The sequence below is a fragment of the Coturnix japonica genome, chromosome 3 (assembly GCF_001577835.2).
Source record: "Coturnix japonica isolate 7356 chromosome 3, Coturnix japonica 2.1, whole genome shotgun sequence".
Classification (NCBI taxonomy): domain Eukaryota; kingdom Metazoa; phylum Chordata; class Aves; order Galliformes; family Phasianidae; genus Coturnix; species Coturnix japonica.
The window spans coordinates 59,887,935-59,911,824 of NC_029518.1; the positions used below are offsets into that span (position 1 = coordinate 59,887,935).

Below are 23,890 nucleotides of genomic sequence, written 5' to 3' on the forward strand. Positions count from 1 at the left end.
TGGCGAGTTTTCAGTCTAGGCCTCAGAGATGCAGGTTTTTTTCCTCTGCAGAAAGAAAAGATACTATAAACTGGAGTATTCTTGCATAGGCAGGAGAGAGCAGAGAATAAATTGAGTTCCACTGCTCCCAGCAACCACATGGACCTTGAAATTGCCATTCCACATGCACCAAAAAAAGCTCACTATCTGATGAATCACATCACATGTACCTTTGCATTCATTTCGAAGCTCGTGGTGTTTAGGAGAGGGAAACTGCCTAAGCAGAAATCGGCCCAGAATTCAAACTGTCTTATGTATCTATCTGAAAATTCATACTTCATCTTCAAAGATCTGAGAAACAGCTCCAAGTTCCCAGGTGCACTGTTAGATTATTCATTTGCATTTTCAATATGAATGTAACTAACTCGATTCTGCAGAAAGGCTATTAAAAAAAAAAAAAAAAAAAAAAAAAAAGAAGAAGAAAAAAAAGACCTTAAGGAGATTATACTTTTCCTCTGCCAACTTCAAGTTGTTAATAACAGTGTTACTATAAAGTGCAATATTCTGAAATTTGACATTTGCATGGCTATGTTGGAAAGAATTGAACTTCAAGTTGAAATACTCAACTGGTTCAAAACAGAGTATTTAATTGGGATCTCTGACCCCCTATTCCTTATTTCTGAAAATCTCTAGAAATCTCCCACAGACAAAGGTTCCTACCAACCTTTCTCTATCCTCAGGAATCAAGAGTATAGACAGTAGCCTGGAAAGGAATATGAAAGATGAAGGTCTGACAGCAAAACTTCAAATGCCAACAATACCAATTATATATACATGTGTGTGTGAACTATGTCCTGATAAAATTCTGGGAGTAACTTTAGTTCAAATTCCAGTATGTTCTTCCTAAAGCAGCACGTTACCCACACAGTTGAATGTCTGTTGTTAAGATGCTGAAAGCATAGCACATATATTTAAGTTATGAAACACATTTGGGATTTAAGGATTATCTGCTGATTCACAGCGGTCCATACAAACTCATTTCCTCTCAGTAACGCTGTATGCTACTCCTACATTTTGACTCACGTTCCAAAGCTGTGGTATACAATGGGTGTATAACAACAATATTCACAGAGAAAAAAATAAAGGGTAAGAAACACAAAGTAGCATAAGACAGGTGATTAATTCTCATAGACAAAAAGTCTCTCAGGGGACACGACCAAACTCATAAAATCACAGAATTGTAGGGGTTGGAAGGGACCTCTAGAGATCATCGAGTCCAACCCCCCTGCCAAAGCAGGCTCCCTACACCACGTCACACAGGTAGGCGTCCAGGTGGGTCTTGAATATCTCCAGGGAAGGAGACTCCACCACCTCCCTGGGCAGCCTGTTCCAGTGCTCTGTCACCCTCACCGTAAAGAAGTTCTTCCATACATTCGTGCAGAACTTCCTATGCTGTACTTTCATCCCAATACCCCTAGTCCTGTCCCCACGTACTACAACGGACTCATCCATTTACACTATCCTAACCAGGAGCTTCCTCTGCAAAAAAAGTCAGCGTGTGGCTATTTCTTTTACACGGATGAACTGCCTTTTCCATTGAACCTCAAAAAAGTGCATGCAACAAGCCAAACTGGCAATTACACAATTACTGGTAATTACATCCACTTTCTGCCCTTGGACTCCTATGTGAAGATAAGCCTAATTTGTCCTATTTTCTCAAAAAAACCGCCATCCCACAACAAAATCTGGCTGTCCAGAAGGGCAGAGACAGAACACAGCAGCTCTGGGGCGGTGCTTAAGGCGTGCAGCCACCACGGCCCGCCCGCCGTAGTCGTGATGGGAGCGCGGCTTCCGGGCGCCGAATTGGAAAGCGGTCATGACGCAGTCGGTGGTGGTGCAGGGTAAGGGGCTGTGTGGTGTGGGGCCTTCCCGCTGCCCCCGGCCCTGCCTGAGCTCTGTCGCTCCTCTTTGCAGTGGGTCAGTGCGGGAATCAGGTGGGCTGCCGCTTCTGGGACCTGGCGTTGCGGGAGCATGCGGCTGTCAACAAGGTAACGCTGCCCGGGGGTGGCTGAGGGGAGCGGCCCCAACCTGTGTGCGGAGCGCTGTGCTTGTGTATCCCGGGTAACGCAGCTCCATTCCTAACACAAGTGTCCACACATTGTTACCTGCTCCAGTCTGATCAGCTTTCTCGATGCTTTCCGTCCGGAGGAGTGCGGGCTGAGTCCCTGCAGGCTTCCATTACCAGGGTTGGGTAACACAGGGGCGTTAACTCACCACCTAGTGCCATGGCAGTACAGCAAACAAAGCCGTGCTGAAGCCTTTTAGGAGGAAATTTTTCACACAGATAGTGGTGATGCACTGGAACAGGTTGCCCAAGGAGGCTGTGGATGCCCCATCCCTGCAGGCATTCAAGGCTGGGCTGGATGTGGCTCTGGGCAGCCTGGTCTAGTGGCTGGCCACCCTGCACATAGCAGGGGTTTGAAACTGAATGATCATTGTGGTCCTTTTCAACACAGGCCAGTCTATGATCAGCCCACGTTTCCTGCCCCATGCTTGTGCATGTGGTGCTGTCAGAGTCACTATGCTGTAAAGAGGGCACAGGATTATGCTAAGTGCTTTCAATGAAAGCACATTTTTCTTGGCATGATTACAGAGATACCGGCTCCTAACAGATACCTTCATTTAACAGGGGTGATAGTGAGTGAGCGGTCCTCAATGCCTTTTGCTGAAGTAGCTGTAAAAAGGCAACAGGTGGAGTTCTGTGTGTATTAGGAGTCTCTTAGTTAAGGTGTTTCAGAGGTCTTCCAAACTCTGTCATGTATATATATATATAAATGTTGGTTACATCCTCCTGGGAGGTTTTAATATCAACTGACTCTTGAATGAAATTCAACAAAGCTGCAGCAGGGATGGTTCAGGTTGGATATCAGGAAAAGGTTCTTCACCAGAGAGTGGCCCAGCACTGGCACAGACTACAGGGCAGTAGCCATGGCACCAAGCTTACCAGAGTTCAGGAGATGTCTGGATGACACTCTTGAATGTAGGATTTGAATTTTGGGTGGTCTTGTGTGGAGCCAGGATTTGGACTGTGTGGTCTCTGAGTGTCTCTTCCAACTCAGGGTACTTTGGGGTTCTATGAAATTTTCCTTTTAATGCTGGATGGAGCTATAGAGTTTGGACACAGATGTTCTCCCAGTTTGGAGAGTGGGAAGTTTGACCGGTGACCTCCAGTCCACTGTAACCTAAGCTGTCCTGTGAAAAAAGAGTACTTCTGATGTATCATCTCAAATTGTTTATTTCCAGAAAGGAATTTATGACGAAGCACTCAGCAGTTTCTTTAGGAATGTAGATACAAGGTAAGTCTTCTTATCTGGAAACTCTGTGTGGGTTTAACACAGCAAATTAACAACTCTAGCATCTCCTCTTAACCTAAGTTAAAACTCCTTTTTTCACATCAGACATACAATGCAGTAGAAGATTGTTTCTTTTTCATTATATCTACTGCAGCAGTTAAATCACATTTTCCCTCACATAGGGAAAAATGGATAGTCAAGACCTGATAGTTTTTACCATTGCCAGTCAGGATCACACTGCAAGCTCCCTGAATACTAAGCTAGCAACATTCACTGAAGGCTTGTAAATGGAATTATGTATAAGGTGGTCAGAAAAGGTCTTGTCCATTTTAAAGTCTGTTTTATCTGACTTTTATCTGTAATTTGCTGCACAGAGCAGTGGCTGTGATTTATTTTAGTTGGCCTGTTCATACCATAGGAGCATTTCGTCATTACCTGCCTACCCAGTTACAAAAACTTCCAGTTTGCTGAAAAGAATGGAACAATTGGACACCTAGGTAATATTGTTATGTTCCAATTAGATAAAAAGCATTTGACCAGTGTTTGTTTCCTTCCATCACACAGCAAAAGCACAGCATGCGATTTTAACTAAAATGGCATTGAAATAGTGTTTTATCTCAATTCTGTGCTACACTGTACCACTTTTCTGAGTAATGAATCTAGGTGGGTTATCTTGTAAGGAAAGTCTATAAAAACAGTGGCAGATCTAGACAGACTTTATCTTTTTTACTGATACTTATTAAATGGCGTAGGATTGGAAGTTTTATGGAAATTCTCTGATTTGTGACCTGTTTACACTAGTACTAAAATAATGAGGGATCTGAGCATCCAGACTTAACTCTGCTGCCGATTGCGGTAGGTTGATGCTTTGGTTGCCAGTGAAATGCAGCATGGAAAGTAAGTTTTATTTAGTTAGTTTTCAAGTAAAAAATGTATTTTCATCTTTGCTAGAATTGGCCCTTAATTGCTGTCTGAAATCACTTATTTTCACACTTCGGTTACTATATTACAAATTCTTTTGTCCTTCTTTTCCCTTTCTCGTCAGGGAATATAAAGCACTGCTAGCAACTGAAGCTGTTGGCATATGTTGTAAAGGGGTCTGGTTTTTGAGTTTAAAAGTTGCTTGGTTCAGTCTGCAAGAGTTCATCAACGTGATGATCGCTCTTACAAGTGCCCCACGTAGACCTGTTTGAAGACAGAAAGTTCTGTCTTCCACTTGTATCAGCCACTTCCTCATGTGCTGTAAGAACACATACTTTCTACAGTAGAGGTATTAATTTTCTAGAAACCAGATGCCAGAGCATTCAGGAAAGAGAACGCCTGAAAGCCTTCCGTATTCATGTTAGCAATGGCAAGAAGAATGTCTGTATAGGATGGCCGTGTAACAATAGCTATTAGAAACATCTTAGATCATACAAAATAATTACCCAGGTATGTAGTGAACACATGAATCACAGAATCACAGAATTGTAGGTGTTGGAAGGGACCTCTAGAGATCATCGAGTCCAACCCCCCTGCCAAAGCAGNTCGCACAGGTAGGCATCCAGGCGGGTCTTGAATATCTCCAGAGAAGGAGACTCCACCACCTCCCTGGGCAGCCTGTTCCAGTGCTCCGTCAACCTCACCGTAAACAAGTTCTTCCACACATTTGTGCAGAACTTCCTATGCTGTAGTTTCATCCCATTACCCCTGGTCCTGTCCCCACGCACTACTGAAAAGAGACCAGCCTCGCCACTATGGCCCCCACACCTCAGGTATTTATAAACCTGGATCAAGTCCCCTCTCAGCCTTCTTTTCTCAAGGGTAAACAGACCCAGTTCCCTAAGTGTCTCCTCATAGGGGAGATGCTCCAGGCCCTTCACTGGACTCTTTCCAAGAGATCCCTGTCTTTTTTGTACTGAGATAATGAAGTGTGCTGATGGGCTAATTGTATAACACACTTGTCATGTTTGAGTGTTCCTGTGGTAAATTTAGGTACCCAAACATTATTAAATATAGAAGATGATGTCTTACTCCAAAGATCGTGCATATTTTATTCAGTCAGCAAGAACTGGTAGTTATAGGATGGGCTCAATAAAAAAATGCATGGCTTTATATGCAGAAAAGCATGTCTTAGATAATCCAGGGAGACTGTAAGGAGTACAGGGGTTTTTGTCAGCAGATGAATGCAAGTGATTGAAAGTACAGGAGGTCATGAATGACCATGAAGACCAGTAAGAGAGAGATAAAGATGCGTTCTTTTTGTTTTGTTATTGTTTATTTTCTTTCCAGGTTGTATTAGTCCCTGAAGAGAAATAGAACTTACTCTGACTCTGGACTTGTACAGGGCTTGCATAGGCTGGAGTAACAAGTGTGAGTCCTGTAGGCTGCTGTGGGCCACTCAGCTAGGGAGGAGTGTTTGGAAAGCTGCTCTGGATGAGAGTATAGGAACTCTCTGGGAAATCCAGTGCAGGCCCAGCCTCCTTTTTCTCACTTGTTTGTGATGGGAATGAGCACAGTCAAAACATTTGGTGCTTTCCACTGACATTTTAGAATATTATTGCTATTGAATGTAGAATAGTATAAGATGTACTTTTCTTTGCTTAAACTTAAGGTTGATTTGCCCCTAAACTAGGTAGATTGCGCAATCTTCCAGTGTCCTTTTTCTTTTCTTTTTCCTTTATTTTTTAAACAGTCTTGAATACAGTTAGACCAGAATAGATGTATCCTCTGAGTGCAAAGCACCAGCATTCATTATGGGAATCACAGAATCACAGAATGATCCGGGTTGGAAGGGACCTCAAGGATCATGTAGTTCCAACCCCCCTGCCTAGCAGGGCCACCAAACATACACATTTACTAGATCAGGTTGCCCAGGGCCCCGTCCAACCTGGTCTTGAACACCTCCAAGGACGGGGCATCCACAACCTCCCTGGGCAGCCTGTTCCAGGGCCTAACCACTCTCCTAGTGAAGAACTTCCCCCTAACATCCAACCTAAAGAAGTATGAAGAAGTATGGGAAGAAGTATGGTTTTATGCAATGCACAGCCCTCTGGATGATTCAGTACAACCAGTCCTGGAAAAAAGGCTGATAAAGCTGTGTCAGCACAGCATGACTTCTGAGTTAGTAAACCTTAGTGACAAAATAAGTCAGACACAGTGTGATACTGCTTTCAAGCCTGGAGCTGTACAACAGTGCTGTGCTTCCCCCATTGTTACTTGGTGCAGTGTGTTCCTCTATGTGATGTAATATACCACATGCTAGGGAAAAGGATGTTGCTTTTGATTTTGGCAGTGCTTGTAGAGTTAGAGCAGAGGCTGTGTGGGAGAAGAAACTCTCCATGCTTACCTTTTTTATCCTTCTGAAGTACTGCTTAGGACATTTCTCATTGAGATTGTATTCTGTAGCTGCATTCTTTGGGGAAAATATGATGCATGTTGTAGCAGGGTATGTTTGTTTACATTGTAACAATACTCTGAACAATAAAAATTAAGGCAGAAATTATATTCCAATATCTATTGCCTTATTTTCTATTACAGTTCTAAACCTGGAATGTTGTTGTTTTTCAGAAGTGCTGGTGATGGTCCGGATATTTACAAAGGAAAAATCTGTTCTTTAAAAGCACGAGTAAGGCAATTTATGAAGGCTGTTCTTTTTACACCGCTTATTTATGTCTGATTGCATAGGGATTCTCCTAATGCTCCATGTGTTTTCAAGTACTTTGAGCAGCAAAATTTCTAATAGTAACTTTATGGTTTGGGGGAGTTTTGCTTGTTTGAAAAGTACAAATTTAATAAAACAATTGCAGACAGTACGAAGTATTTAAAAAATAATAATAAGGGAAGTGGGTTTTTTGAACTCCTTAAAAGTGATTAAGAAGGAACAAAACCTGAAATGCACCTATTTTAATTCCTTTGCTCCTGAGTATTTGGGAAGAGTGTTTCTAAAATGCCAGCAGTTGCAGTATCTGAACTTGTGTGCTATTTGTTCATTAGCTAACAAAGCAGTCAAGGTGAACTTTACAAGTTGGTTAGCAACAACTCTCTGAAGCACAATAATAACAACGTACCTTTACTATTGCAGATGTTCTTCCTTTTTTTGTGATGATTTCAAAGAGCAGTTTGCTTACTGACCGAATTTCAATGCTTTCCTTTTTCACAGGCACTGTTGATTGACATGGAGGAGGGTGTGGTGAATGAGATTCTGCAGGGACCATTGAGAGATGTGTTTGATAGTAAGCAGCTTATCACAGATGTTTCTGGCTCAGGAAACAACTGGTGAGATCCTCCTCAGAGCAACTATAATTGGATAGCATTTGAAAAGGAAAATGATAACATTAGCATTCTGGTTTGTTCTGCTGCACCTGGGGAGCTGCAGCGCATTACCAGTGAACTTTGGAGTCACTGTTGCCTGGAGGAGGGCTTTGAAAACCATTTTACAGAAAGATAATTCTGCTGATAAATCATTTTGTCTGCTTTCTTTTTCCTTTTTCTTTTTCTGCTTCTTCTTTTTCTTTTTCTTTTTTTCTTTTCTGCTTCTTCTTTTTGATTATTTTTTACAAAAAAACCATGCTTTATATTTTTGTTTCTTTGGCATTCAGCTGCTTCCATTTCTCTGTCAGAGCCATAATCTAGTTTGGGACTGTGTGCTCAGCATGGAAATGATATACACTATATTGTAGATTTCTAAGTGTGGTGGGTGCTGGCATAGCTCAGATAAATTACATTATCAAAAAGAAAAATTCAGAAGAAAAAATAAAAAACATTAACATAATAAATTTCACATTTTCACTGAGATGTTAATGTATCTCTGATAATATTCAGTCCAGTTCAGGCTGAGAATCAAATGATTAGCAAATATACTGAAGATATATTGGGAACAGCCTCACCACCTAATAGCAGGCAAGTGTGCTGAGAATGATCTGTTTGGTTTCTTTGTCACTGATAGCAAATGACTCACACAGAACTCAGATAAAGATCAGAACGGTTGTACAAGGATGTCCTCATTGTTAACTGATGTAACTTTCAGTTCATAGTTAGAATTCGATCATTCAGCATGGGTATCTATTTCCTTACTCATGTAAAATTATAATGCAGGCACAAAAGCTGTGAATTGAGTGATACTTGCATTCTCAAATTTAAAACCACATCTCAACTCCCATGTTTCTGTGATGTAGTCACAGTTTTGCAACTAAAAAGTTGGGGGTTACATCCAGCTCTGGACTCTGAATTATTAAGCAATACTATACAAAACATCAAAGAGAAGGGGCTAAATAAAATGAAAACTGGAAGATTGGTTATTGGAGTGTTTGGGGCTTTTTTTAAAGTCTTTTTCGTATCTTCAGGGCTGTAGGTTACAAGGTGTATGGCTGTCAGTACCGGGAAAACATTGTGGAAAAGCTGAGGAAAACTGCAGAACATTGTGACTGTCTCCAGTGTTTTTTTATAATTCATTCTATGGGAGGTGGTAAGTATATTTCTCTTTGTTAGTATGGTTGCAGCTGCCACAGGTAGATAAAAATGAAAACCTAAATCTTGGGGAAAAAAAAGGTTGCTGTAATGATCTACATCATGAAGAATGCAGAATGAAATAACACAGTCTCATTAAGTGGACTTGTATCTGAGGAGCCCTAATTATGAACTTTTACTTAAGTAAGTGCTACCTAGAACTGAAGTACAGCTTAAATCTTAAAGACAAGGAAAGGCAGTGGGTGAATCAAGATAAATGAAAATACAAGAAGCTGAATAATAATGATCAGAAAAGCCAGTTGCCTCAGAACAGTGACATCATTGCTGCGATCAAGTTTTTAATAGTGGGGAAGTGTTTTCAGACAGTCTTTGTAGACATCTGATGTTGCTTAGCTTCCTTTCCAATTTAGTTTTTTTACATTTCCTTCTACACAGTTCTTTTTGCATTCACTCTTAACTACTTTGTTAATAAATGTGAAGGAAGAATCCTTCAGGTAAGAGAGATCTTTTCTGTATTGCCATTGAGCAGTCCTCTCCCAGAAACATGAAAGTAGCAGTTATTATAAACAGTTATGATCTGGAAAAAGACACTGAAAATAGCTCTAAGTATGATGCAAGAGTTTTATCAAGGGCCATTTTTGAGGTCATTTACTTAATTTGAGAGGGAATTTCCATTATTATAGAAAATTTGAACTTAATGCTATGTGCTTAATGCTAATGAGGAAAAGGGGCAAAGGGGCTATTCTGTTTTAACTGGTGAACAAGAAAGCTTTATAAAAAATCCTCAAAAAATGTAGATGTAAATAATTTGGCTTGATTCAATATTTTTAAACAAATGTTTTATTTCAAGGTTGAAATTAAAGACATTAAAATGCCAGGAAAGGTCAGAGAAAGTCTGGTTACATATTAGGACTCTTGCATAAATGTTTCTGACTATAATTGTTTAAGAGGTGGTGGAGTCGCCATCCCTGGCAGTGTTCAAGAAGCGTCTGGATAGGGAGCTAGGAGATATGGTTTAGTGGTTTTCTTTAGGTATGGTAAAGGAGGAACGTTGGACTAGATGATCTTGTAGGTCCTTTCCAACCTTGTGATTCTATGATTCTATGACTATTCACTTCATCCTGTCTAGTTAAGTATCATTCATTTATTTATTTGTCTTGGGAAAAGGTTTTTTTCTTTCATCCAGATAGCCCCCGCTGTCTTCAAAATGCTGGAACATACATAACATTGAAAAATAGTGTGTTTTCAACATATGAGACTTTTAATAGAGGATTTTTATTTTTACTTATTTACCTTTTTTCATTCCATCTTCCTTCCTTCTTATTTTTAGGGACAGGATCCGGTCTTGGAACTTTTGTGCTAAATTTGCTTGAGGATGAATTCCCAGAAGTGTATAGATTTGTTACTTCTGTTTATCCCTCCGGTGAAGATGATGTTATTACTTTTCCATATAACAGTGTTCTGGCTATGAAGGAGCTTAATGAACATGCAGACTGTGTGCTACCAATAGAGAATGAAGTAAGAAATGACGTACTATTTCTGTCCATTTCTTTCTTATTAGATTGCACATCTCTGTGCACTGAGTACCAAGTCTTAAAAAGCTTCTTTTTTCTAAATCATAACTGAGCTCCTAAGTAACCTGCAGACTTTTGAAGTGAAATCACTTAAAAGATGCTCTATACCTTGTTTCCACCTGCAAAGTAGTCTGGAGTGATTTTTCTTTTTGTGTCTGATTTCAAGGTAAAAAAAGTGAGATACTCCTGTTTACTGAGGTCAAGTCTTGCAGTGTTTTAGTGTCAGTTTGTGTGTAGTACTATTAAAGTACTACAAGGGAAATAAGCGACTCATGACATCAAATTCAAACTGACTTGGCTTTACTCTTTAGTGATACAGTATCATAAGTATACCTGAGTGCACAAACAGAATAAAATACATTTAGAGAATGTTTTTTTTTTCCTCAGGAATTATGTGTGTTTAAATATATTTCTTAGAGGATGAAGATTTTGAATAATTAATCAAAGTCAGATTTCTGAGTCAAGCTATGTACATTTGTGTCAAGGAAGGAACGGATGTTCAGGTTTATTTCAGCCAGTTGGAACTGGTCAGAAGTTGAACTTCAGTGTATTAAAGTTGTAATGTTTGAATTGTCGTTACCATATCTTAGTTTTTTTCTTTAAGATTAACTGAAATGGAAAAAATGGGGTACGGAATTTGAATGTTCTGTGGATGAGACTCATATACTTTCTGTTATTTTTTTTTTGTGTGTGTGTTCTTTCTCCTTTCAAAGTCTTTGTTTGATATAGTTAATAAAATTCATCAGATGGTCAATTCTGGGAAGCTGGGGTCAACTGTGAAGCCAAACAGCTTGGTAACATCGAGTGCAGGCACTGCAAAAACTGTGCAGGAGAAGCCGTTTGATGCAATGAACAATATCGTAGCCAACTTGCTGCTGAACCTGACAAGGTAAAGTCACAGATGACTCCTCTGTAAAAGCAGTATTGCTAGAGGCAGTGTGTGCTGCAAATATGTGTGCCTGCATCTGCCCAGTATTGTTTTCAATTTGATATTAATCTTTTTAAGGACTAGTTCTTAAAGTGATGAAAACTTGGAAGTGTTTGAAAGTATTCATATTGCAGTGGTGTTGCTGTAGCTGTCTTAGAACTCAAGTGAGGAAAGGTTTCTGGTCTGAAGGTTATTGTCTTCCATTAGTGTTTAATAGTGCCCAGGGAAGTTAGAATTTGTAGGCCAATGATGTTATTTTATAAATACCATTTGACAGTTGTTCCTAAACTGTCTATTACTGTAAGGAATTATGTGGAAGCTTAGTTATATTTATATGTAATTATAGGTAAAAAATCTCTTGGACACTGTATTGTTTTACTGTTTTATTGCAGGGAACCATTGAAATATATATTTAATGAATGTTTATGTTATAAAAGTAACTTCCTTAGTTTATAACTATTTTGTAACATCTGTTAACTTTTCAGCTCTGCTAGGTTTGAAGGTTCCCTCAACATGGATCTTAATGAAATCAGTATGAATTTGGTTCCATTTACTTGACTTCATTAGGGGCTTTCAAGCTTGATTCTGCTGTATACACTGGCTGATGTTAATATACCTCCTAGAAGGTAAGAAGAAAATTTTATTGTGGAGACTTTACAGCTGAAGCTTAATTTCTGATTCTTCTGTGGTTTCCATTAAAATAAAATAAAATTCTATAGCAAAACTAAGGATAGAAGTCCTAACGGGCTGCCACATGTTCCTATTCATTTGGAGCACACCTTTTGTCCCTTTTCCCTTTAATGGTTGAGTCAGCAAACTTAAACTGCGTTTCAACTATGTCTGCTGTGAAACAGTTCTGCTGGGAACATCGTATTTCTAGATATTGAACAGTACCCACACAATTAAGTTATTTTGATTGGTTCGAATCTTTTTGCTGTACTACGTGGTCCAAGATAAAACGTACCTTTATTTCTGAGATTTCATGAAGTTTTAAACCCTGAAGGGTGGGTATTTTGAACTTTTGCAGCCTGCATTAATAGAGCAGATAACTGGTTTTTTTCTTCACCTAGGTTGGATCAAATGTTTTCAGATGCTTTTAGTAGAGATCATCAATTAATTCGATCAGATCCAAAGCATAGCCTCTACCTTGCTTGTGCACTTCTTGTTCGAGGAAATGTGCAGGTCTCAGACCTTCGCAGAAACATTGAAAGGTTTGTAATAGCACACAAAATAATGGTGTTATTTTTCATCTAAATATTTTTCAGTTGTCCAGTTTTTCAACTGAGGAATTTCAGTACCAAGTCTGTCTAACTTTTTTTTCTTAATTGAAGAAAGGAAGAAAATGTAAATAGCTTTCTTAACAAGTTAGAGTAAGTCACGGCATTCTTTGATTCCCAAATAAAGGGAGCTGACTAGATGTGCCTGTTTTCCTCCTTTCACTCTTAATAATGTAAAAAAAGTGAAGGTTGGCCTTCCAGAGGGCTCCTGCTACTGTGGGATTTTGGAGGAATAGATTCTCTGCTTATGTTCACACTTAGTTTATACCCTTTGACGCTATTGTGATCTAACATAGTTGCAACAGGAAAGGTGGAACTGAGTATGGAATGGAGATTACAGGCAGATGGGTGCATCAGGAACAGTTCTGAGCATCAAAATAATTTTACCTGTATCATGTAGACTCATCTCCACACAGTTACTAACTTACCTCTCTCATAAATGTGAGTGTTTGCAGTTGCTTTTATAGACATATGTGCTTGTAACTTTACTTTTCAAACCGTGACATATTAAATTAACAAAATGAAATTGGTGCCTACTGTGTAAATTTTAAATACGTGATGTTTCAGTCTGAGATCTAAAATGCCTTATTCAAAATACTAATTCTGACTGGCTTAGTTATGAGAGCTTCAAAATTAACCTTTTCAGACTGTTTCAGACTGAAACTCTGAATTTCTGCTCTCTATATAGAGGTAACTGTACACTTTCGTATCACAGGTTGAAGCCTTCCCTGCACTTTGTCTCATGGAATCAGGAGGGCTGGAAAACTAGTTTGTGTTCAGTTCCTCCTGTGGGCCATTCCCATTCCCTTTTAGCTTTAGCAAACAACACCTGTGTGAAACCAACTTTCATGGAACTCAAAGACAGATTCATGAAGCTCTACAAGAAAAAGGTATGGCTGTGTTGTAAGTACATCATCCACAACTACAAATCATAGCATCTTGGATTACAGGGAAACAAATTTAGATCACAGGTCTGCTTAAACGTAATGTTCCAAGATTTTTAACTGTTACATCTATCAGGGAATCATTCTAACAGCTGCTGCTTAAAAAGAGTGAATCCCTTATTAACCCCTACCTACTTACTGTGTGATATATTTCCTTCTTCAGCCATGAACCAGTATCCAACAGATGTGCCTACCAGTTTGTTTAGGTGTACCAAAGACAGAATATGAAAAGATTAATGTGCAAGAAATCAGTAATACCAACTGCAATTGTACAAATTGATACTGAAGTTGTTAATTCTGTAAGCAAGGGTCCTCAATGCATGCCTTCAAATCTACTTTATATGGTTCCTCACTGCAGGTCAAATAATACTTGAAACAAACTGATTATGTCATATGCCAGTAAAGGGAATAATGCTGAACTTATTATTCTCATAGGCTCATCTTCACCATTATCTGCAAGTAGACGGGATGGAGCAAGGTTGTTTTTCTGAAGCCATATCATCCTTGTCTGACCTAATAGAAGAGTATAACGAACTGGATGCCACAAAAGGTGGGCTTAGGACAGACCCATCAAGACTGAAGATAGCTGTGTAAAGAACAACTGTGATAAAACAAAAAAAAACCAACAAAAATCCCCAAGCATCCAACTGCTTCCGTTAACCCAAATGAATTGCAGAGTGCTGCCTATCGTCATTCTCAAGTCAGACTGGGACAACTGCTTCCTCAGCTCTCTGAGAAGTGTCACGTAAAGTGACAGGCCCAGCCTGCAGGAAAGATCTGAAAGCACCTAATTATGGCAAATATCAGTAACACTCTTCCAAACTGTAGAGTAAATTGACATACCATACGCTGCAAAGAGAAGAAAGAGAAGTTGTAGCAGCCAAAAGGTAGAGCTTTTCCCAGACTCTGAGCTTACAGTGAACTAAGAGCAAGCCTTGATTCAAAGAAGAATTGCTATTGCTTGGTTTTTTTCCTTTAGTTGTTTTAAAAAGCAGCGATGAAGAGAAGAAAAGCTGCCGTACTCTTCAAAGATGAAAGCAATCCTCTAATGGAACTTGTTTCTTAAACTTTGCAGGCGAACAGTCATTTTGGAATGCTCTAAGCTATGTTGATAATTGAAAATGTTTTCACTTCATTGTTACACCCAGCTATACTAGAGTATTCTGAGCCGGTACTAAGGTTTCAGGGAATTTACCAAAATGCATTTTCTTTGAAGTTTCATATTTGGAGTATTAATTAACATTATATTTATTGATTCATGTTTATAAGTGGTGAATTGCACTTGATAATGAGATGATACAGCATACCTCTGATTAAAAAACACACAGTAAAGGCTGGCAAATAAAAGTTTCTACATTTAAAAAATGCAAGTAAAATAGATGTTTTAATATTTATAATTACCAAGGTAAGTAGATTGTTATATTACATCATATTAAGAACTTTTGCAGAACGTACTGCTATTTCATGTTTACTTTCCAACCTTAACCATCTTAGAACACAAAGGCTGGTGAACTGTTAAAAATCAGAGTGGGCCAATGCAGTGATCTAGAGCTTGAAATCCTTCTAGCAGAGGTTGAGTGGGTTTATAAGTAGGCACAATTCTCATTGCATGAGTCCAGAAATAGTCAATAAAACCTTGTAATAACATTTGTTGAGAGTTTTTGAGCATTCCAAATAGTCATTTCCTTCAGATGTTGTAGTTCTTTTATCTGTAGATGTCTTCTGATGTCTTCCTTTACCAAGGACATTGTTTATATTCACAGCAGCAGAGAAAGATTTATCTGCTGTAAAGAGCATTTTGGTCTTACGGTTAATTTATCCTGTTTACAGCAGCATTCATGCATTTTGTCTTTGAAGATACATGGCAGAAATCATTAGTTTGATACTCAAGAAGAATAGATGATATTACAGGGTAATGTGGCTTTGGCTTTGTTTTGTTTTTTGTTTGTTTGCTCTTGTATAGATTAGTCAGAGCATCTATGTATCTAGATGTATTTGTCTTGTTGGACAAGGTGTTACAGTAGGTTACCAAGCAGTCTCACTGTGCTTTCTTGAATATTGAAAGTTCTCCTTTTGACAGTAGTGTTATATATGTAATTCTTAAGAATGTATTTCCACACACAGAAACAGTTAATTTTAAATGGATATCTTCTTACTTGGATTTTTCAGATGTGCTTTTTTTTTAAATCAATATTGACATTTATAGTTTCACTACAGACATTGCTATTGTGGCAGGTAATGCTGATTCTTCAGGGTGTAAATGTGCTGTCACCCTTGCAGCATATTACAGTCAGTGGTGTAGTTCATAAAATTTTGAGTTCAGAAAATATATCTCCTGGATCACTGCAGATCCTCTGGCATACACAAGATGTTATCCACATCATCTTCCACTTAAAGAAGCCTTCATTGGGACACTCAAACTGGAGAGTGATCATTTTGGACTTATTGGGTACACAGCACCTCTTGTCTATACATACCCCACAGAAAGTTAACTTGTAGCTTTGTGTAGTTGAACACCCAGAGAAGACTAGTTTCTCTGCTCTAGGAAGCTGGAATGTTGGTTGGCATGTTTTTCCTTTTGGAATCTGTAAAACAACAACAAAACGTATGTTTATACACATAGAAAACAGAACATATAAAAAATAACAAACAAATGTGTGATGTTTACATAGGAATATGTTAAAAATTACGCCCACTAAAAGCTGTCTTATTTTTCTTTCAGACAACAAGTAAAAATATTTTGGTTAGAGAAGCAGCATGACAGCAGTTTGAAATTATACATCTGTAGCTTGCTATTAAAAGTTGAAGACTAAAGGTAGAAAAAGAAGAACTGTTGTGTGACTTAAAAGTATTTACTAATACATCAGTTTCTCCATTACTTCTGATATTTTTATTTTTTACTAACAAGTCATTTTACACAAGTTGCTCTGAAAGTAATGTCTCCTGTTTATAATACAGCAACAAAATGTAATGGAGTATTGATGGGAAGGTTCAACCTCTACTGCCATGCCACCAACATTTGTCTCTGATGTTGTGGGCCAACATAATCAAATTGGAGGTGTTACTTTTGTAGCAGCCCTTAGAGATGAGAAGGTACCTTTATTGTCTTCAGGATGTTGGTCAGACAAGGCTGAATGAAGCACAATCTCTTCTCTTTTTTCATTTCACACTTCTTGTTTTCGTTGGTCACTCTGCTGGATATGCCTATGCCACAGGTCCTGGAACATGGCGTCCAAGGGGTTGCCTGAACCAGGCACTTTTTCTTCAGAACTAGTGGTAAGTTTCTGTAAACTAAAGAAGCAATATGTTACTTAAGCAGCAGGATAACCCCAAAAGGATTAACTGAATATAAAATGGATAAGCATTAGGCTTCTCCTCATGCAAGTAAATCTATAGATGGGGCCTTAAAAAGTTATTTAGATGACTTAGTGCTGAGCTGCCATTAAAATTTAATGATGCTCGTATCCTAGCAAAGACCATAAAACTGCATGTACTGTATGGCCCTTCTGTTTAATATGGAGAAAAGAGTATGTGAAGGGAGTTACCTGTGGGATTTCTATAAATTGACCAGATTGAAAGAAACATTGATTATTTAAGGCTAAGCACCATTCGAATGGGGGGGGGGTGATGTGAGCGTTAGGTACAAATTCCTGGTAGACACTGTGAAGACCAGGTTTTGTTTAAAGAAAATAATAATTGCCTAGAAATTCTGTGTGTCTGTGGGATCTGCATTTAGATGACATCTGCGTGTAAGATGACAGGTATCCTTGTAATTCTGCCTGGAGATACCAATTTTAAGGTCTTTTTGTTCCCTTTGTTGTTGATGGATGTCCCTCTCTGATCAGATTAGCAACACTCTCTAGAAGTGCACTTCATTTGAAGTTGGTTGCCTTACTGAATGTGGTTTTACTCCCTGCATCAAATAGATTTCTATAAGAGGTCTTTGACACTAGGTATTATAATTCTGAAACAAAGATGTGCTTCCTTTTTCATTTTTGGCAACTCGCATAGACATTATTAACATTTTAGACATTGTCCAAAGCGAACTTTAGACTGTATCTTCCATCAGTTTATCTGTAGTTTGGCTCATGTTCTCCTGCAGTATTTGGGGAACGCTTCTGTCAGTGGTTCTTCCCTAAAGTAGATGAGAGGACTGCAGTGTTAGCAGCAGAACAAGGTTGAAGGGAGTATCAGGTGACCATGGCAGGACTGCATGGATAACCTGTTGTGTGGTACAGTTATTAGCAGCGTAGCAGGGCACACCTGACATAAGCCTGTAGTTGGTTGATTGAAGCTGCTTGTTCTGTCTGGTGCCGCACACAGTCTGTCCATTCTTCTTCCTACCCGTGCCACTGGAGCAGGGACTTGCTGCTAATTTTGGTGTAAATACAGGAGTACATCCGATCGCACCGCTGATACACAGGCACTTATAAAGTGGGTTAGGCTGGAAGGTCTGCCCATTGAGATAGTAAATGCCATTGAGCTCGCATCCTACAGCAATCAGATCTGCAAATGGTAAACAACAGTTACTGACAGCAGTTACTGCTGGATGTAATCATCCTTTCCTGCATTCTTAGCTTCAAGCTCTTCCCAGCCCAAGCACAATTTTGTTTAACCTCAGTGATAACTACAACTGTCCCACTTTAAATCAGCCCTATAACATATCTGCAAATAGCAAGCTTGCGCACAATGAGCCGGTTGGCAGAAAGTATAAAAACAGATTCTGCTCCATTCTCAGATTCTCCAACCAGTGTGCATTTATATAAATCACACAGCACAGAGCTGCACAGCTCCAGCAAGCTGGGCTCCCACCCTCCTCCATTTGCAGAAGAGAACATAAAAGAACGACTTACATGCACATACGCCTGTTTCATACCTAGGCTCATCCTGTGAGTAGTCACAGTAGAGGCCCTTGTGGAGATCACAGACGTCCACTTCATTGCAGACTTCTCCAGCCTGCTTGGCACAGGTCTTGCAGCAGCCACAGCCGTCCTTCAGCAGGCTCACCCCAGGGCTGCAGGTGGGTGCTGGTGGGCACTGGCAGGGCCAGCGGCACAGCTCTGTGCGTGGTTGGGTCTCGCCGCTCTCAGGACGTTTTCCACCAGGCCTCGTCTGTGGGCGATGGGCTTGTGCCCTGCAGAGAAACTTACATACGGTGGGATGCTTTGAGAGCTGCATGTTCCCTGCATAGCTGGTACAGCATAAAGCTCCTAACATCCCGGGATCCATAAAAGTGAGAAGCTACAAGACTTTGGTAGGGGGAATCAGTTCCAACAGTGAGCGCGGCCTAAGCTGCAGGTTTGGAACGTCACTCGTTGGTCATTCCTTCAACAGGAGAAAGCCCATAGCAGATAAAGTAAGGAGAGAGGGTTTTAAAACCAAAGGTAGATCTGTTTAAATTAGTGCTTCCTACAAGCCTTATATCAAATTAACTACCTTCTGATTCACTTGGCAACCAGCCTTTTGTAACACTTCTGATGGCAAAAGCCTTTCAATACAGGGGAACATTCAGAGGGTTACTTTGGCCCACAGTAACGCTTTGGGTGTTCTGAAAGGAGTATTATATTATTTTCAAGTTCTTTTAAACTAGCTGGAACAACTGCATCCTGTGACTAACTAAGGGAGACTGGTAATTGTACTGAGCTTAATAGGTAACTTTCTAAGCAAATACCTACTTGGATTAGTAAGTGTTCCTTAAGCCTAGAGCTTACATTGCAAAGATGGAACTCTAAAAGAGTTTACCTCAGCAGCAAAAAGTCAAGATCTAGTCAGGTTTTATAGTTTTGCGTTCTGTCTCAGAGTTTGCATCTAAAAATGTCCTAAGTAGATCTTGACTGACTTATTTATCTTTCTGAGGCATTGGGGAAGATTAAGTCTGCACAGTATGAAAGGATTTATTTGAGATAGATATTCTGTACGTTTTTGTGGAGGATTACATCTAAAACATACCGGTTTAGATCTAAACAGCAGGTATTTTCATGCTGAGTTTCAGCAGAAATGCAGGCCATGGCACTGCTGTTCAGCAAGGGTGGATGTGCAGGGAATGGGGGCACATTGGGGTGTAAACCTGGGAGCTGCTCTGGCTAAGCAGCTCGTACTTCCCAAAAAGCAGGAGGGAAAGATGAGACCTAGGCCCTCATCACTTGCCAGTATCACCATCCAACCCTGTCCGCAGCAGGCGGTTAAAACCAGATAATCTTTGAGCTCCCTTCCAACCTAAGCCATTCTACAGTAAAGAAGAAGGATATTTTGTATTTTTGGGGGCATGTGCAGTCCCAGCTATGTGTTTCTCTCCATCCCTCCTGCTGCAGGGCACCCCTAGCAGAAGGGAGGGGCTGCAGTGTTTTTTGGGCTTTCTGCTCTCAGCCTCTGCCGAATTCAGCATTTCATGTGGCATATCACATGAAAGCTTTTGCAGTATAATTGAGCTGGCCTAATTGCGTGGAGCATTAAATGACCTTTTAAAGGGCTCTTTTTTCTACCATTAGCTTCTATTTTTTATGGTCATTTGGAACTATGCTTACGATATCTTAATCCACATTTACTAATGAAACTCCAAAGTAGTAGCTTTCAAGACCCTTTGGCTGTCTGATTTTTAAGATACATATTAATTCAGAAATGTGGTTCATGCAGTAAATGAATAGCAGTCTCTCATCTTGCATTCTACAGAGTAGGCAGAAGATATTTTCATAAATGTACTATTTTGCTGATCATTAATAATGGACTTCTTCTAACCCCTTATCTCTAAGTGCAGCAATAATACAGAAACAAGTAACCAGTTTACTATTTTTCAAGCACCTAAGCTTTCCTCTAAACCATAGCATTAACGTGATGAACGTGTGCACAAGAGTGTTAAAGGCTATTAAATGCTTGTTCTGGAAACACCACATGGAAAACAGGTGTTCCTATAAATGTCACAGTGTTTAGGAAGCTCTGGTTGCTTTAGGAAATTCCCTTTCTTGATGCTCAGTGGGTTTTTTTTTTCTTTTTAAGCAAAGTATGATTGTTATTAGTTTGACCCTGTGCCAACAATATGTGTGTATGGGGTTTAAATCAGGCATCTCATTTCAAAATGGGTGCGTGTAGCAGGAAATGATCTGTGGGCTTCACCCGGTAAGTTTAATTTGTACTACAAATTAAAACACACTTAACAACTACAGAATTCTATCTAAGCAAGCATTTTCCCTTTTCCTTTTTAGGGACAGATGTCAGCTGAGAGGTGTAAGACTTCAAAGTTGCCCCATAGGAAAACACCACTGGGCAAGTACCCGATTGTTTTAACTGTGGAATTAATGAATAGCTCTGTCTGACTGAAGAATCTTCAAAAATGTTATGTGCTGATGGAATTTCTGCTTATCAAATCTACAGGCTTATCAAATTTTCTTGTATCCCAAAGCTTCTCTACAAAGCTATCCACATCACACAAGCCAACTGCATCCTCTTACTGATCCTATGCACAGATCAGAAGATGAGACCATTGTATAGCAGCTCTTGTTTGTTTTCATGTGTTTTAAGGATTGAACAAGCTGATATAAATAGCAGAAGTAGGCAATGTATTATTACTAATGTTCAGTTATCTCAGACTAGCATTAAATATGCCGAAAGTTTAGCAGAGGCAGACAGTCTCTCGAAAATTTTCCATTTGGAAATCATCTTGATCACAGAGGAAAAAGACACCTAGTACAGGGAATGTGTATTTTCAGAATTAAGTAAATAATGACATAGGCCCTTGACACAAGAGGGAGGGGGAAGGGGGGAAGCAAGGTCAGTGGCAATTTGAGCTTCCCTAACACTTCTTTTTCTCAAAGAGTCATATTAACGTACAGGATAGAGAGGTAAAAATACAAGATCAGGACAGATGCCGTAAATAAGCTGCACACAACATTTTCTCGGGAGTAGGGAACGTCTCCTTATTCCTTAGGAGCAATTTGCTTCTCTGAAATTTATTTTGTTGTTAAGCAAATAAAAATTTTAAACCCAGACAGGGCGAGGAAGGGAGAAATCTTTTTCTCCTATTTAATGAACTTACCTGCTGGGTGCAAGGGATGATGAAGATAGTGGGGAAAAGGAGCCACCGCATGTTCCTGCACACTCAGAAATGGAACTGGGAGATAGGGAGCAGGCTGGGCTATGTCGGAGCGAGCACTGCACACAAAGCTCTCCTCTGTCTCCCTTGCCAGCCCAGCTTTCCTCAGCACATGCACGAACACATAGACACATTCACACTTGGAATTCTCCACTTCATGCAGATCCAGCTTCACACTAAAGCTTCCAACCTATCTTCTTTTCTCTGTCCCATTCTGGGGTCCAGGTTTTCACACTCTGCTTGGTGCCATCCAGCTGCTTCAGCAGATCCTTCCTGACTGAACTGGGGTTGGGTGGGGTGACAGTAGATTCTTAAAACCTTCCTGCTGGAGATGCAGTGTTATTTTTGACTTGTATTCAAGACCATGTTGCAGGAATTTCTGAAATTTGAAGGGCAGAGCCCAAAATACCTGTATTTGTTGAGGTGAGGAAAGCAGCATTTCTCACAGTTTCTGGTGTGTTTTGCCTAGCAGAATCGTAACATAAAAATTAAAACCCTTGATACAAGCTTTCCAAGTAGGCAAAGAGAAAGATGCTATGGTATGCTATAGTGCTTGTACACACTTTATGCTGCTTCTTTCCATGGAATCCTAATGTTTTCTCCCACCCTGCTGGAACACCCTGCTAGAACTTCTAGCTTCCAGCTTTCCTCCCCTCAGTGCTACTGAATTGACATGCCTGACTTTTAAGCTTACAGCTCAGTTCATCATTTGTGCTTTCCATGCAATGCTTATGTATGTAGAAACTAGGTTTCTCTTACTCTTGGAAATCTCTACCATATTGTTCTGTAGTGTCATCTAGGTTGGAAAAGATCTTCAAGATCAAGTTCAGTCATCAAACTGACCTATTGAGCTTCATCACCAAACCGGGTTCCTTAGTGCCACTGTGGCATTTCAGGGCACATCTTATTTTACAGGACTGGTGGATAGCTGAGGTTGGAGGGGACCCAGGAAGCATCTTGTCCAGCCTCAGCTACAACAGGGTCAGCTCTGAGGACACCCTTCCTGCTTTCCAGATTGGAGGAAGCAGAAAGAAATGATGTGTTGTGTGTTATCCTGCTAGGACCACAGGGGAGCACAGCATTCACTGGGAATGTGTTATTCCTCCTTGTATCCTAGGAATAAAAAACATGGCTGGAGCTGAGCTGGAAATGTCTGTGGGAGCTGGCAAAGACTGGTCTGTGGTAGTGATGGCTCCTGGTCTTGGGAAGCAGGAGGTATGTTCCTATAGAATTGCCCATCTGCTTTTGGTGGTTTATGAGGCTGGAATTCACCTGGAGAGTGCAGTACTTTCAGGATAAGAGTGAGACTAAGATTCATCTTTTTGAATTTGAGATTCATTATTTCCTTTATTACTGTAATTAAGCTGACAGATCGTGTTGGTTTGAGAGGAATAAGAGGAAGATTCCACCCTGAGGAAGGTGAGATGATATTAAAATGTGACTGTAAGCATCTGGGTGGCTTCCCACTTGTGTGCAAAGCAACCTGCATGCCCCCACAACTTCAGATTTAATGTCCTCAAGGCTGTGTCCAGACCCAGCAGAGGTTTATCTGTATGCATCCTGCTTGCCAAACCTCCCTAGCAGATCTGATTACACAAAGAATCATTCATTTACTGAAATAAACCTGCTTTTTTGTCTGGTGCCATTCTAGTGCTGCGCTGATGGAAAATGTAATTTGATTTCATATTCAGTGATCTCTGCATATAGCACGTGCTGTGAAATATGCCATGTAAATCCGTTGTCTAAAGAGACAGAGATGGAAAAGTAAGGAATTCAAACCTATAAATGAGTATAACGGTTTTCGATAGCAAAATGCCATCTCAGACAAAATGTCATATTTGCTATAGGCTGGGATTTTCATTGCTCCTCCAGGGCTCGGTGGAGCCCTTGTGCCAGCACCCAGCAAAGCCAAGGCTGGGTTTGGCTGCTTCACATGAGTGGGTGCCAGTCCTGGAGCTTGGCACTGGCAGCAAGGTTTTGTCCTTTTGTCTCTATTCATGTACAAGTGCTACAAAAAGTCTCTTCTGTTTCACTCGGTAAAACCTGCTGTGTGTCTGCTCAAAAACAGATGAGTGAAAAGAAATGAGCACATTGTACAGTAACGTATTGCCCTTGGCACACCTGAAGCATTCTCTTACACGTTGTTTGGAGAAGCTGCCACCTCCAAAACAGCTTTTCAGAGCTAGAACGTGATACCCAATTGATCAAAATATTTAGCCATTGATTTAAGATGTCTAAAGCCCATTTTCAAAACTGGCTTATGCAGATAGGTGTCTTTATCACGTTGCCTTCTAATGAGCC

General features: G+C 40.0%; 2 protein-coding genes and 1 long non-coding RNA gene across 3 annotated transcripts; 2 read left to right on the forward strand and 1 right to left on the reverse strand.

The window, feature by feature from the left end:
• Nucleotides 1-1,855: 1,855 nt before the first annotated feature.
• Nucleotides 1,856-16,250, forward strand: TUBE1 (tubulin epsilon 1). Its single transcript, XM_032443650.1, is given in 12 exon segments — nucleotides 1,856-1,880; nucleotides 1,933-2,027; nucleotides 3,283-3,335; nucleotides 6,882-6,939; nucleotides 7,474-7,589; nucleotides 8,657-8,778; nucleotides 10,111-10,298; nucleotides 11,068-11,243; nucleotides 11,768-11,908; nucleotides 12,353-12,493; nucleotides 13,275-13,449; nucleotides 13,939-16,250. Coding segments are annotated over 12 exon segments (1,449 nt in total). The 3' UTR covers nucleotides 14,098-16,250.
• CCN6 (cellular communication network factor 6) lies at nucleotides 15,786-18,742 on the reverse strand. Its single transcript, XM_032443753.1, has 4 exons — nucleotides 18,357-18,742; nucleotides 17,767-18,009; nucleotides 16,601-16,794; nucleotides 15,786-16,088 (listed from the first exon to the last, which is right to left on the reverse strand). Exons 1-4 carry the CDS (start codon nucleotides 18,730-18,732, stop codon nucleotides 15,807-15,809), a joined length of 1,095 nt encoding a protein of 364 aa, XP_032299644.1. The 5' UTR covers nucleotides 18,733-18,742; the 3' UTR covers nucleotides 15,786-15,806.
• A 29-nt stretch (nucleotides 18,743-18,771) lies between these two features.
• Nucleotides 18,772-20,768, forward strand: LOC116653199. The gene is made up of 2 exons (XR_004306678.1): nucleotides 18,772-18,859; nucleotides 20,703-20,768. It is a non-coding gene; the product is annotated as an uncharacterized LOC116653199 (long non-coding RNA).
• The last annotated feature ends 3,122 nt before the right edge of the window (nucleotides 20,769-23,890 follow it).